Source organism: Haliotis asinina, chromosome 1 (assembly GCF_037392515.1).
Source record: "Haliotis asinina isolate JCU_RB_2024 chromosome 1, JCU_Hal_asi_v2, whole genome shotgun sequence".
Lineage (NCBI taxonomy): Eukaryota > Metazoa > Mollusca > Gastropoda > Lepetellida > Haliotidae > Haliotis > Haliotis asinina.
This window is the reverse complement of record NC_090280.1, coordinates 62721912-62738821: the sequence shown is the minus strand read 5'-3', so window position 1 is coordinate 62738821 and position 16910 is coordinate 62721912. Positions and strand designations below refer to the sequence as shown.

Genomic DNA, 16910 nt, shown 5'->3' with positions numbered 1-16910 from the left:
CATCATTGACTCGTTCTCTCTCGCTTTTCCAGAGATCCTTGTAGCAGTGAAACACGTCGCTGTCGTCGATGCTCAGTACCTCGTTACCGCTGATCTTGACGGTCGTTTTCTTGATGATAGCTCGACCCACGTTCCGCACTAACTCGCGTTTGTCGTTGTCGGAGGTCAACGTGATATTGAACGCCAGTCGAACAGTGCCTGGTACAATGAGGTCATTCTCACCAAGGTTTGGAAATCTAACCAGCAGAGTTTGATTCTGGTCTATCTTGCTGGGGTTGTTGGTGATGGTCACCGACTGTCGCACGGCTCTGGCTCCTAATGGCTCTCTCAATTTTCTGAAAGGATCTAATTTTCTACCGTACATTGTTATATAAATGAAATATATTTTTAATACTAATGGATGAAGACATACCTATGGATGATATGCGGGGCGCTAGTGCCCAGGTATACGATGATGACCAGGAGACCTCATTCTCGCAAGGTGACGAGCTCCTTAAAGGCGCCGTCGACGATTATTACAACGCAGTTGAAAATAAATCCAAACTCAAGCCGTTGGGAAGGAACTATTCCGATTTTACCTTCGATAGCAATGGCACGCTGCGTTTGAAGGCTCACCCGGGGATTGATCTCTTTCATCAAACAACGAGAAAACCGCTTGCTTTATCAACATTAGCCGGTAAATATAAGATTAACTTTGTTCAAGATGAACTAGGCTTCACAAATTACGGTGGCGCGCGACCTAAGCAGTATCCTCCGAAGTTAGTTCAAGATCTGGAAGGCATCAGGGACGCCACATCAAATCAAAACATGACTTATGATATTAAAAAGGTGTTGGCCGACTACGAGAACAAACCATTCCCGGGGCTCGAATTTACCGTTCGGGAACTGCGGGGGTTGGATCTGACGATGCAAACCATTCGCGGACATCTCGCGAAAAGCACAGCCAAAATGAGTGAGATAGACGACCACATCGCCTATGAAAAGAAAAAACTCGGTGAAACTGAGGACGAGTCTATGAAAGCCACCATCGAGGAACGAATACGTAATTTGGAAGATGAAAAGCAGACCTGGCTGGAGACAGCATCCTCCTTCAAAGAAAAGCTTCGATCCCAGGTCAACCGTATACGGGAAACCATCAATCAAGTCCTCTACCGAGACACCACGTTAGCAGACAGGATTCGGATATTATTCCGGGAGCAAGGGATCACCATCGCCAGCATTCTGACTGCATTGGGTTTAATCATATCAACCCTGGTGGTGTCACTGGTGGGGGGTGCCCCCACACCCCCAAGTGCCGGCGGGGGAACTCCAGGCGGTGGTGGTGGTGTTAAAGACTGGATCAAAAAACTCGGGGAAGGCCTAGCTAAACTGGCTGGTAAAGCCGCCGAAGCCCTTCCCGGCATCCTGGGTAGCATCGTCTCGTGGTTGTTGAGCGCTCTGTCTAAAACTGCCATGTGGCTCAGTCAAAACCTGTGGGCAGCCATCGTCGCCGTGGCGGGTCTGGTGTACGTAGCGGCTAAGAAATCTTTAACCAAATAAGTCCCAAAGTTACCCCACCAACCACTAAGGCTGTTTTATTATCAATATGCTGCTGATAGGAGGCCTGCATATGAGGGGCCACCTCCTGTGGTGTTGGTTGAACTTTAGGCTCCGGTGGTGGCGCCACTATACCTTTTTCACGTGGTTGGATGTGTGGGATATGTGGGGTGTTAATATCGGGGTTGATACCCAACTTTTGATCCTTCGTGGCTATAACTATTTTGTTGTTATAACCCACCACTTTTTTTATTCTCAGTTGCATATCACTCGGAGCCATGTATAACCCCACGCCGAACACGTAATTGACTTTCGATCTGGCGTATTCTAACACATTTTGGTAACGGTCGATGGCCCTCGGGAGATCAACTGGAGAATTGATAGCATCCTCAACGTTGGAAACGAATTGTGTCTGAGCGTCGTAAGCAGTTCCCTTACCGAGGATGTTAGAACGCGTCATCGACTGCGCACCCAACAGCGCCCACACGTACGTTCGAATCGAGTCGTTCAAGCGTATTGTACCAGCACGAGTGAATCCTTTCGATGTTTTTGAGATCATTTTAGTCCAGGCTGTGGCTGCATCAGGACTGGTTTGCTTTATACAGCTGACATGGATCTTTTCATTCGTTGTGGGGCCTGTAAATGTATGCCGGTTTGGGTTGTATGAACCATCTTTAGAACCGGCATAATATTTTCCGGACCTGTAGAAGTACACGAGAACTATACCGAGACCATGGTTCACACCAGGAAGGCGAAAGTCTTTATTCGTTGGAATCTCAAACTCCCCACAAACACGTTCATAAGCGCGTCTATCATAGGGGTTATTCGTCATACTCCACGCTTTATCTTGGGGAAGAGGAGCACTTATTTCCTTCAATATTCGTCTCGTTTGATAATAAATATGAAACAAAATAACCGCCTTACTCAGTTCGTCTATACCGTAGTCTGGTTTCACACCCGACCCTGTCGTCGCACACCACACAGCAAAGTTGAGTTGGTTCTGCCAAAACTGCATTGGGTTTTGATTCCAGTTTACCACCGCCTGAGCGTTATTAACGGACACGACATACTTTTCAAAGATATCAATAAAGGTTGTTTTAAACCCCGTACCATCTGCATTCACCACGATTTTCAAGTGTGCTAAATCCATATTATATTATATAATTTATATATTATAATATGTACATAACACTTCCAGGAATAACGAGCGGTGAGGCCGTTCAGCTGACGCACGCGATCGATAACACGTCAGGTCAACTCGAAGTCGCACTCTGCGATATCACCTACCTACCGCAATGGACTAACATCAATATCAGCAACAATAAGCTGTTCGTCAGTGGAACTCGCAGCCAGATAACTGACGGCTACTACAGCGTGTGCTCTCTAAACGACGAGGTCTTCAAACCCCTGGGAGCCGAACTCAAGATGAACGACTCAAACGGCACAGTGGTGTTAATCAACAACGGAAGAACCTCCTTGAGGCTCGGCCGACCATTAGCGAGGATACTCGGTATGTCTCCTGACGAGATAAAACCAACAACAACCGTCACAGGCACGAAGTTACCCGACCTAGTACCGTACCGAGAGCTGTACATTCATCTCAGTCAGGTGAGCACAACGTATAACATTCAAGGAGGTCACCCTTCCACTATATTGAGAGCAGTGCCGGTGAAAACTGAGAAATTCAACGACGGTAGAACCGAGTCATTTTCACCACGGCAGTATAAGAGATTAACCCAGGGCAACATACCTGAGCTGACAATATCGGTGTTAGATATAAATCATAATCCTGTAAATATAGGATACCTCAGCTTAACGCTTCACGTAACATGACCAGCGCACAAGGGCCCGGAGTGAAAAAATGCGTCAATATCGGGATCTCCGACCTCGGAGACACACGCGGTTTCGACGCTCCCGGAGTAGATGGTAAATCGTATGCCTTGCAACTGAAAAACAACATTTACAAACGCGTTGAAATCCCCTCCGGTGGAGCCCTAAGTGATATGATAGATACCAGAGGAGCAACAGCCAACACTAAGTACGCCCTCGTCAACACCGGTGATGACAACTGGAGAATATACCCATCATTCGGAGGTAAACTGTTCGATTTAGACGATGTTGAGAGCACTACCATCGTCAAAAACAAACCATATATGCTCGTCTTCACCGAAGATGACAAGTGGGTGTTGTTACCCGATAACAAATGGTTTCTCAATATTAGACTCGTCTCCCCTTACGTGTTCACGGATAACAAAGACAACCACCTAAACAAAGTCGTAAACAATGGAACCCTGCTCGTGGCTTACGTCCCAACTCAGAGGCGTAGCATAGTCGTCAGCCCAGTCAACACTATAGCAGCCCACATGCTATCGAGTAAACCGGCCATGCAAAACGTGAAATTGCAGTTGGTGTCTGAATTCGAAGGTGTGGTTAAGATACTAGAGAGTCTACCGGCAAACTCAACACTGTTCATCAAAGTCTACCTAGGGGAACCATCGGTGAATGATGTTGAGATCGTGAAGGGGATCAAACTCGGGTGGGTGAAACGACACCAGTATCAAGTTTGCAACGTTTACGTGCGGGTGGGTGTCGACTCCAAGACCAGTCTGCAGGGGGTCAACGTGATCGTGGAAAATAAGATATCACTAATCAATATCTTCCTACCTGACAACATACACTTCATGGGTATAAAGTTAACCCCTGAATTATTATCAGAAAACCAGTTGGAAATTATATCATAATAGTATAATAATGACTAGTCATCATCCCAACACTACACTTAACGACCTGGGAGATACAGAGGGATTCGATCAGCCTGGTGAGGAAGATGAATTATACATCCTACACTTCAAAGACAACGTGTACAAACGGGTGCTGTTATCAGATTTTAAAGAACCCAAATGGCTGGTCAACTTAACACCAGCCTCACCTTATATCACAATAGGTGAAAATGGGGTGATCTCTAAGATTAAGAACAACGGTAGTTGGGTCGGGGATTTCATTCCGGAGAGGTCATTAATCATGATGGCTGCTGGTCCCGGGAAAAATAGGTTAAGGACTATAGTAACAAATAAATTACCATTTCGCAATAATATATATAACATACATCTTGATATATCCCCCCCTTTCACACTCATCATAGAAGTCTTCTTTTTCTATTTAGGTAATGAAAACACCTCAAAAGAACAACAAATTTTACCCGGGGTGTCAATACACTGGTTTGATGAACACACAGACAAATATTGTCGTATTGTTATACAACAGGATACCCACGGGGCCCCTATAAACCGCTTAATAAGCCTCAGTGGGGTTTTTATTACAACAGGAAAGTCTATTAACCTCTCACCTATTACCCTGATTGATGGTCTAGATCTTGTAGGCTTCAAATACATTGAAAGATTTTTAACTGAACCCCAATTAAAATATCTTTCAAAATATATATTATAGGATGGGTCTGTACCCAGTCGTAGAGGAAGTAGCGAAGACGCTGGAAACCGTAGATGGGTTCCGCTTGAGGCAGTTATGTGATATGAAACGCCAACTAGAACAAGACCGTGACACGCGGAAAGCACTATGTAAAAAATATAATAGAGCTTTCAATATCGTGGACGGGGCTGACACTACCCTTATGGCAACCAGCATGGGACTAGGGGCGGCAGGCGTTGGGTTGTTAACCACCATCGTGGCTGCACCTATAGTGCTAGGTATTGAAATAACGGCTGGGGTGACAGGGTTGGTAGGGTTGGCGCTTAAGTTAGTATCACGCAGACTTAATCGTAAGGCATTGAAACACGACGAGATAAAGGTTCTGGCTGAAGCAAAGCTAAACACAGTGAGTGAGCGTATTTCCACGGCACTCTCTGATAGTAAGATCTCAGAAGAGGAGTTTCGTTCAATCCTCTCTGAACTCAAAAAATATAACGGAATGAAACAAGATATTCGATCCAAGTCTCGTAAGTCTGCTATCAGCGAGGACGAGAAAAAAAAGTACATAGAACAGGGGATACAAAAAGCCCAGCAAGCCTTTATTATGAACACCAAAGAGATCGTAGGCGGTTCACGTTAAACTGTTTCATCGATATAAACATAACATAGCCGTAAGCGAGCCACCGATCCTATATGGTCGGTCAAAACTTACAACATAGATAAAGTGGATATGAAAGCCGACGAACCTAACTTGTACTACTTGAGGGGTGGGCCGGGTAGGGGGTTTGTAAGAGAAGAATTATTGATCGTACCGTACGGCACAGTGTTACCGCCTGCCAAGTCACGGTAAACGTGATGGCGTGGCTTTGTAGTAGGGGCAATAATAGCAAGAGCTAATGGTCCCACCAAAGCCTCATTTAGTAAATGAGGCTTTTTAGAGGGGTTTTTGAAAAGTGTTTTCGGACTATCATTCCCTATACTACTAACACAGTCGCCTTTTATGGCAAGCATGCGTTGCTAAAGGCCTCAACATTCTGTATTTGATAAATAGTTATCATGGTAATGAAAGTTTTAAATCAACCTTGTGTGTTTGATAAATAGTTATCTTGATAATGAAAGTTTTATATCAACCTTCTGTGTTTGATGAATAGCTATCATGATAATGAAAGTTTTATATCAAGCCTCTGTGTTTGATAAATAGTTATGATGGTAATGAAAGTTTTATATCAACCCTCTTTGTTTGATAAATAGTTATCATGATAATGAAAGTTTTATATCAAGCCTCTGTGTTTGATAAATAGTTATGATGGTAATGAAAGTTTTATATCAACCCTCTTTGTTTGATAAATAGTTATCATGATAATGAAGGTTTTATATCAAGCCTCTGTGTTTGATAAATAGTTATGATGGTAATGAAAGTTTTATATCAACCTTCTTTGTTTGATAAATAGTTATCATGATAATGAAAGTTTTAAATCAACCTTGTGTGTTTGATAAATAGTTATCTTGATAATGAAAGTTTTATATCAAGCCTCTGTGTTTGATAAATAGTTATCATGATAATGAAAGATTTATATCAACCCATCTCAATATTTGTGTGGAACTAATGATTATAAAACATTCAGCTTCCTCAAATATACATCTAAATTTAATAATCCTTAACCATCTACTCATTTCTAGTGAATGCTCGACTTTGGTGTTAGACTGCTTTTAAAATATTGTTATAACAATAATAATTATTAAGTGCATAATATCCATCACATCTAATATCCAGTGTGCGAAACACTTTCCAAAGCAAAATATTGCAAAAAGGTAAAATACCATCAAATCAAGCAAGGAAACACAAGTCTGAAATATTTTGTTAATGCTCAAGTAAGTCATCATTAAGCTGATAATATTACAAACATATTTTCTTGTACTGTAATCTTGCATCAAATCATTCATCAAACAGAGTAACGTATGAACAAAATGAAGTGATGAACATTCACAAGTCAGTCGCACCAGAGACTATGAAGATTTACTGGCCCAACTTGATATTCACTAGGCTGGGGCTAATGGGCCAGTGGTTATTTTGCACACTGGGGCTCTATTACAAACTTATAACCAAATCCATGCAAATATGAACTCACAAACCTGTCTACTGGAGTGCTGAGCGAAATGGTTATCCCAAGTGATTATATTTCAAGGGGTGAATTCGGAATGGTTCTTGAGTCAATGTTCACTGTGACAACTTGTGGGAGTAAAGAAAGAGCCAAACTCGCCCATTTGCAGCCAGAGGAACTTACAAAATATGTAATATCAGCAATTAATAAAAGATATTTTCAATTATTTACAGATATCTCAAATGCACTGATACCTTAGAATAAAAGGTATGTATTATGCATAATACAACTGAAGATTTCAGTTGTTCTTTGATTACATGAAAATGGTTTGCAACAAGCAAGGCCTCCTTACTGAAATCTTAGGACCAAAAATGTTGATATAGTGACAGATACAACTATGAAAGTGAGGGCATAAATATCACAGATCCAACAAAGAGACACAATGAGGTACATCCCATCTTTCACCCACCTGATTCTTACGATGTCTAATTTGCACATATCCTGCCTTAGAATTCCTTAGTGGACAATAACACTAAGACAAAACTTTCGTGTCCCTTTTTGTCATTTTTATGCCTAAACAAACAAAAAATACTAGTAGTCAAAACACCAAGTTCGTCAACTGTTGACAGTAGTGTGTGTGCCTTAAGTTGTACATGTACTAGACTTTGAACACATAATTCAATATGACTCAGTACAGAAACATTTCCTGGTGTTAAACAAAAAAGATTATCATCTAACAGTGGTGTAGCATGTCCGGACGCAGAGCCACCATAAAGTCACAAACATACATAACCCATTCCTTTTCAAACAAAATATTCCTTTCTACTTTCTAAAACAAAATATTTAGGGCTTCTTGCCATAAGGCAGAAGACCTATTGTAATTACTGATGTTTTTATTATTTTTATTATTATTATTATTATTATTATTATTATTTATTTTTCCGCCGTATTTTGTTCCAGCCCTACAAAGAGCACCAGTGGACAGAATCGCTTGAAAAAAATCAGGCAGATGCGCACCGAGGTGTAGATATTCCCCATTAAAATCTCTAGGCTGTGGGCCCAATAGCAAAGGGCAGATAAATCAAAATTAATTCAAAATTTTCAATTTGAAATGCAAATATCTCCAAAACTACTGCTGCAATGACTACCAAACTTCTTGAGCGCAATCAAAATGTCTACAATTTCGTCTGGACGGGTCGAGTCGCTAAAATGCACCGTTTGGCCGCTATTTGCGATTGAAGTTTTTGCTGCTGTTTTTCAGCCCAATTCTGACTACTTTGCTCCCAAAATCTGCTGCACTACAACTACAACTGCTACCGCTTTCAAACTTGCCATACTTTGTCTCTAGGCACCTCCCACACACAGTCACATCTTTGCTAAAATGCACCGTTTTGACATCGATACACACTGCATTAGCTAAAAAAGAAGAGAAAACATTTGAGACGTACCCCAAATGAAAGGAAAGAGTGCGGAGCAAATTTATTAATATTGCTGCTTAGACCGCTTTAAATATCTATCGAAAGTGCTTGCCTCTATGTACACATCACCATGAACAATACTAGCCATCAAAATCCCCAAGTTTCTGCTTATTAAGGAAATAGGCACTTCTTTTTATCACCGACGGCCCATGAATACGCGACGGAATGTGTCAAAAGTTGGCGCAGCATTTAACGTTTAACCCTTGGAAAGAGCACGAAAATCTGAAGGAAAGCGGGAGGACAATGACGGCCGCGTCTTCAAACATCTGTCTCACAAGACCGCACACCAGCACTCACTCTTGCCTGTCAGTTCAGTCGTTCCGTTCAAAGTTGGCGATATGTATGAGTTCTGTTGATATAAATATAACGTGTCTTTGTGTATGTCAAAAGTACTAACGCATACCAGATACATTTGATCTGAGCTTCAGTTGAAATTAAGTAGAGTAATTTCCTGTAACTCCTTTTACAGACCTATGAATATATCTTACAACTAACTGAAAATGCGAAAAAGTTAAAGTGTTTTGTCTGTTTTGTAGTGCATACGTGGATTCATACAAGTAAATTCATCAACAAGTGAAGGCCGAAGTATATCGGTCAATATCCCTTCTGTTCTAAGCGTGGGGCCTCCGATGAGTCTCCTTGCCTAAAACAGTGTGGATATTTACCGATGCCGCGAGGAAACCATGAATGTAACTCATAATTACTTATGCTATATTTTCGGTCGACCTTCCGTATTCTTTCAATATTATAAACAATTTTACATGCATCTGAATGGATTTAAAGGTCAAGATCAATTAAAAATCCATTTCCTTGCACCTCTCTCCTTTTCACCCTCATTATCTCTGATTGAGCATGTAATGCACGTGAAATTCATTCCAGGCAGTGAGTAAAGAAATCGGGAGCGTCTCGCCAGGCACCGGTGTGATAGGCTGACTTGCTGGTGTCATTTGAAGTAATTAATCACAAATGGCATTTTGTTGACACTGAAATTAATGAAAGAACACACCGTCTGCTTATACGTATAGTAAATTTCTAACGTTACTGTAACATTTAGACATTGTATAGACTGCCAATGTGGATCCTATTTCACACCCACCCTATGCGCGATCTTGCGTGTGTTTTCTGTCATATAGATTCTGCTGAATGCTACGACTAAATTAAAACAAAATGCAAATAATGAATTTAAAACAGACTAATGTTATAGCAACAATGTCGGGCTACTACCTTGTTCAGGAATGTATCCATCAATATCCACACGAAAGAACGATATTTCTTTCATCTGTAGCTGGTAAATAATCCTGCTCTATGTCGTGTGTCTTACAACAGTCTAATTTGCGAAAAAGTGACACATCGTTTCAGGTCTTTTACATAGGTCACCCCAGATAGCACACTTGGCAACTAATTGTATGATATCCGCCATTCTAAGTAATTTAGTTAACCAATAATGAGCAATCAATCAGTCAACGCAGTGGTGGTTAATTCTTTGAAGGGAGGATGTTGTTTTCACACTCGCACTTTATGACAGGTTGTAGTCAGCATAGACTAGTACATCTATACACACTGTCTTTTGACAAATCCGCTGTTGAAGATAAATGTAATTAATCAATCAGCGTGTTATCGGTTAATCCTTTGATCGATGTTTGGTTTTGTAACTCAGCTGATAAACCCTTACATGCACATATTATATAACATGTAATACATTTGCCACATCAGACCTTAATTACTAATTAATGCTGAGTACTTACTCCATATAGAAGAAATGCCAAATGAAACCTTTGTTGAGGAATGTGAGTGGTGTCACCACCAATTATACCTGTTATACCCACATCAGAACCCCTTTAAATAGTCATTCTGTTCAGGTTTTGATAGTCATTTAAAATACTCTGAGTGATTTATTATATCTAGCACCTGATGTATCTCGTGCTGATGATCTAGCGAAATGTTGTCATTGAAGCAGGAAAAGCTGCTGTTAATTTGTTTTTAAATTCATAAAGTCACAACCAATTTGATTTGGATTATAGTAATGTACTATCGTCCTGTTGTATTGACCATTCAGATGATACTGGTATTATGGCATGAATATTTTAAGTCAAATTTACATCAGTTGAACCACGAAAGTGAACACACTGAATTCATCTGGACTGGTTCTGTTTGTGCTAGTAGAGTGAATTTACAAGATTCATCGCAAGCAAAGGAACAATTCAAGTTCACGTATGTCATTAAAATCAATGGTTATTTTTCCTGTATGTTTTTGAACTTAGATCAGTGGAAATGTTTGTTATGTTGCTTGAGATAGATTTACTTAATGTTTAGTAATCACATTCAGCTTCGGCTACCACGTTTTATGTTTTAGGCATTCTGAACAGATCGTTGTACCGTATGCATTCTTTGATTACTGAATGGACAACCACTAACTTTTTTTTTCTCTTTTGATGTTCTTTTACAAATAGCATCTGTTTCAACACCACTAAGTATTCAAAGCGACAACCATTATGTTTGTTCATTTGATATCCTAATACAGGTACCATCTGTATTTAAAGCCAATATGAATTCAAAGTTAAAGAATGACACATTTCCCATTACTGACAGTAGTATGTATCTATATTATCTGTAGCCATGACTACTTTTGGAAGTACGTCACAGATGCAAATGGCTGTATTGCATAACATCCAAGAAGCCCTCATCGCTGCTCGCAGCTATATTCCTTTCTACTTTCTAAACACAACTAACTGACCGGAAATCCATCGAGATTGATGAGTGTGCTTGATTTTGTACAAAATGAGGAAATTGGAAGCCAAACATGTTCATCCTGCTGGGCTATATTTAAGCATTTAGAACAGCACTTGTGCAACTTAAAACTGTAATGCCACCTCATATTAATACAAGCCCACGAACAGCACATGTTAATATTCTGCTGTTCAAAGAACGCAGTCTTAAGCTGGAGAACAGAATGAGGAACTAGCTTGCACCAGCAATTCTGATGAGTGAGTGAGTCTAGTTTCATGCCAGTTTTCAATATATTAGCAATATGTTGACAAGACACCAGAAATGGGCTTCACACGTTGTACTCAAACATTGTGGAATCAAACAGTGGTCGTCAGCACGATGAGCTGACACTTTAACCTTTAGCTTACCTACCTTTACTCTGATGTCTACAAGGACAGTGACTTACTGTTTTACTGTTTGGGTCATTACGTTTTATGAAGTATTAAACATAAAATGCCCTTATCAGACTCAAAATAATTTTGTTATATTGTTGTTACTCTGAATCATAAAAAAGAAAATTTGAGCATTAAATCTTAATTATGTTGAGCAGAAGGTGCAACAACTGTATCACCTACGGCTTTTTCGAGTGCTAATAGCTTTCATTTTCTTAACCCAAGTCTTGTCCTGGGAACTGGGTCTTCACACAACTGCTGTCTACGATGCAACGACTGAGGTCTATACAACCTTGGAAATGATAGCTCGAGAATCATGACATTTCAAGCAGAAGCAATAGGGACTTTTTGGTTCTTGAAAGTCAAGTAATATGAAAGTGAGTTGGGGAGTGGGGTGGAGGAGTGAAAAGAATGATTGTGAATCAGTTGGGGGTTTGACAAAAACTGGGTATCATAATTTGTACCGATGAGAGGAATCAGAGGTGGTTACACTGTGTGATGCATAAATACTTTATCAACACATTTCTGATGTCATAGAGGCAAGACCTCTGAATATCCATGTTAGCTCATGAGATAATCATAAGTGCCATACATAAACCTTAACTTACGACCATCTGAACGCTAGCAGAGCTTCAATATCTAGGGCAAGACCTCTAGGCCTCCAGCAGGGACCCAAATAAGGGCTGTATCAGCATATGTACAGATAAATATGTACAAGATACACCAAGAAACATTTATAAACACGTAACACTAAAAGATACACACCACAGCAATGATGTTCGGTGTTAGAATCATTTGCAGATGTATTTATCTGAAAAGTGTTGCAGTGTTCATTTGCAGATGTATTTATCTGAAAAGTGTTTCAGTGTTCAAAATTAACTTTTTCAGCAAGTAGCCAGTACTTGCTACCTGGCATAAATACAGGCAGAAAAATCCCTTACCAGGTAGCAGCATTCTTTAGCATTGCTGTTAATCCCCCTCAGTCCCATTACTGTCTTTGACCATATGGAATGGTATTAGGTCTCTGTGTACTACTAGCAGACAGCTTTATTGTCCTTACACAGGAACTGACGAATGTCCAGTAACAAATATCGGACGCAGTAATGTTATACTTATGTGCATGCATGCTGAGTTGACTGGTTCTCTGTTGCAATTGTTACTGAGCAACAAAAGCTCCCATGAGCATTTTTGGGAAAGTAAAATACCAGTATTGGTAAATTTATGAGTGAAAGTGCACAAGTGGAGATCTATCCTTTGTCAAAGTAACACCATGAAGCGTACTGCACAATATTTTTCAGTTATCTTCAAATTCAAGCATGTACATTTGCTAGCTGTTGAACACTCGAAACTCAAAATCTCAGCATCAATGTTTACACAGTCAGATCCCTAGAAGTAGCATTTCAGCACGTAAATACTGCAGGCAAGGTAAACATAAAACAGTTATCATGTAAAAAATATCCTGGCATTTTTTTCTACAGAAGCAATCACATTTACCACATTAACGCAATAAATTGTATGAATCCTATTCCATGTTCCTATCAAAATCGTTAGAAAATCATGTTGGTCAATAGTGACACTGGATGCCATCAAAGCGACATTAATTAACAAAGGCCAAACAAACAAATTGTTTGCTAGTGAGTGAATTCGGTTTAAGGAAGCTATTAATGGTATTTTCCTTGTATCAGAACGAATCCGCTGAAAATGTCCATACAAAGTAACAAAAGCTGAAGAATAGTTTATAATCGAATGAATTGGGGTCAATGCAAATTTTTAAGAGTATTCTGTATCTAGATTGTATCGCAGCTGAGAAAAATCTATGGACTTATTATATTATGGCTTAAGAAATTATTTGTAAGTGACGAGTGAATTTGGATTAATGCAGTGTTTAAGTCTCCTTCACTTACACATGTATCACAGCATATAGGCTGAAGGGGGAGGGAAAGTTTACTACTATTACCATGAACTGTCTCACTTCAGTAAATATTAGTTAAAATATTAATAGTATAACTAACAGTATCTAATAAGCTAGGAAACATTTTTGAACTTTGGGGATACAATTTCTTGTGAGAAATTATTTTGTGAAGTTTGTATTGCAATATACCAGTGAACCAGTATTATCGCCAACCCTTAGATACAAGGTAATATAGTGGGAGTCTCACTAAAAACAGAAATACAGGCTCAGATTTCATCTCTTTTCTCCACCTCCACCAGTTGCAACCACGAGAATTAATCCACTTGCACCATCAAAATATGTCCTGTACAATTACATAAACAATCCTATCACTGTCACTGACGATTATCATCAAGTGCAAGGGATATCACAACCAGGTTCACTTTCCTAAAGAAGCTCACACTCCTCAATGTCTGAAATAATGTTGAAGCTCACAATCCTCAATGTCTGAAAAAATGTTTTGATATTTTGCTGATTATTAACTAACATTTTCATTTGTGAATTCAACTTCTTTTCCACTTGGAAAAATTTACTTGTTTGCCATTTCAAATGATATAGTGAGTGAATATGGTTTTACACACCACATATTTGGGCAATATTCCAACATTATCACAGTAGGGGGGACACCAGAAATGGGCTTTGCATATTGTACCCATGTGGGGAATCAACCTGGGGTCTACGATGTGATGAGTAGACACATTATCCACTGGGCTACCGCACTGCCCCATTTCCACACAGTCACATCTAGCCTGTGCAACTTATCTATGTGTGTGAAAGCAAACGTTTCAGGGTGTGCAAACTGATTCACCTGATACACATAATGGGTGGAGATATATTCATGCTGGAAGGTAGGCTAATAACACTGCTGTCATGCACCTGTGATGGAAATGTCACCTGCACCAGGTGCAACCTAACAATAAAAGTTACTTGCTCTAGTACAAATTTACATGCACTGGGGCAGCCTGTAGCGAAATGAATCCATGACGGGAATATTTTCGGCCAAAATTAGGTGGTGAGGCAACCCAGTGCTTAAACTGTTCACTCATCATGCACAGAACTAAGGTTCAATACCCCAGAATTCAATTGGAACAATATGTGAAGCCCATTTTTGGAGTCCCCTACATGATATTGCTGGAATACTGCTAAAAGCGGTGCAAAACCAAACTCATTCACTCACTCCAACCCAAACAGTCATATTCCCAGGACACTCAAATGTGGTGCCTTACGATGAAAATAAGCAGTATTCCTAATACAATATTCCTCTATTAGGCACATGCTGTTGTCCATGCATCTATTTGAGAGGTGTCATCTGTGTTTATTGTTAGCTCAAAAGCACCTCTCTGACTTCCTGAATCCCAAATTCTAGTCACACCAACAGTTCATTTGCAAGTAACGGTCATTATCTGAAAGGAGTAATCATTACATGTCATAAGTTAATGTGATAGGGATAATTAATTTCAGTAAATGAGGTACCCAGAATACAAGAAGCTTTTTCTTTCTTTTGAAAGGAAAACATGCCACGATGTCAATTAGATACCGAGAATTAAATAGAGAATTAAATATGCTATATCACTGTTGCTACTCATAAAACAATACTATATTGCATAAGGTCACAATACAATTCAAGTCGTAATACACTTTCCATGAGACTGTATGTAACTGAAATGCGCATATTCAAAACATGTAACATTGAAACCCACAGCCGGTTCCAAAGAAAAAGCCTGTGGTTCATTCATGTTCATATCTCAATTTTATTGCAGTGAACTTGAAAAATGAAATGCAGATGAAATTCATTTTTCAAGAGATTGAGTGAATGAGTATAGTTTTACATTGCATGTAGCAATATTCCAGCTATATGGCGTTGATTTGTCAATAATCAAGGGCATGACCATCGATCTGTGCACATGGGAACCAATGACGCGCCAACCAAATCAGCAAGTCTGACCACCCAATCTTGGCATTCACCGCTTATGACATGGATAGTCGCCTTATGTGGTAAGCATGAGTTGCTGAAGACCTATTCTAACCCAGATCTTCACGGGTTCATGTTATGAAATCTGACTGACAATATGTTAACAGGATTGGGTGGTGAGGCTAACTGTTTTATATGCTTTTTTGTTTAATCTTATTGCTGCACTTGGCAATAATGAAGCTATAATACATCGGTGTCAGGTTCACTGACACATGGTCCAATTTCAAAATTTGACGTTCATGCTGTTGATCGCTTCATTGTCTGGGCCCAACTTAAATGTTTATAGACTGATGCCAATACAGCTGGAATATTGCAACAAACAAAAGTGTAGAAAAAGAATCATCTTCGTAACAGATTCATGAAGATAAATGTTAAACATGCATCACATACCCAGTTTTTGGAACATAATAAATATGTTCCTCCACACTGTCAGTTTATTCACGCACATCACGTTGATGAGACTTTCAGAGGCATCAACATTTTTTCTGTTATTATTTTGGGGCATTAAATGATAATATTCACATGACAGAAAAATATTGCACAGTACAAAGAGGGTGCATGACTGAGAATTACCTTCCTGTTCGGCGCCGTAAACCATACTTCGGAAAACTTCAAGACAATAATGTAGTCTCCGTCTTTTGAAAGTGGAACATCGTATCCAAACGTTGACATGTGATAGCGTTCAGTTTGATACAATATTTGGTCTTGTGGTACCACTCGCTGGATCAGAAGACTTTTGCCATAATCTGAAGCCTGGCCGATTTTCAGTGGATCTGCCTGGTAACGAATGCCTTGGACGTCGGTGTGGCTGCCACCGCCGCAGTTGACGGCCCAAATAACTTCTCCAATGCCCACGCACTGTCCGACAAGTGACAGGACACACACTGCACTAAATAGCACATGCTGTTTGTGTAAAAGCTGATCTAGTCTTTGAATCGCGGAGCCGGCAATAGTCAACATCTCCAACACGCTTGCTTCCTCTCTTCCGTAAAGGAAATGACGCGGCATGAACAGCACTGCGCAGGCGCGAACAACAGTTGTAGTGAATGGGTTGTGTGATAGCTCGGATGTGTAGATCTAGTGTAATCCGATTTTAGCACACATAACCCATTAAATTACTTTCAGACCATTAATATCCAGACGGACATGATGATGTTGTGCGAGATAATTTATGGCAAGCGGGAGAATTTGATAGATCTAATAGCTGAAACGTGCTGGCGTATCATCATCCTTATGAGCTCGATATGAGACCGACCAGGTTATAGGAGGGTATTTCACGAGACTGTC

General features: G+C 40.0%; 1 protein-coding gene across 1 annotated transcript in view; it reads right to left on the bottom strand.

Moving 5' to 3' along the window:
- LOC137295772 (malectin-B-like) overlaps positions 1–16606 on the bottom strand; it is a 35965-nt gene extending 19359 nt beyond the window's left edge. The window contains exon 1 of the mRNA XM_067827313.1: positions 16197–16606. Within this exon, the coding sequence (XP_067683414.1) occupies positions 16197–16583 (387 nt within the window). The 5' untranslated portion in view covers positions 16584–16606. The remainder of the gene's footprint in view (positions 1–16196) is intronic.
- Positions 16607–16910: the final 304 nt, after the last annotated feature.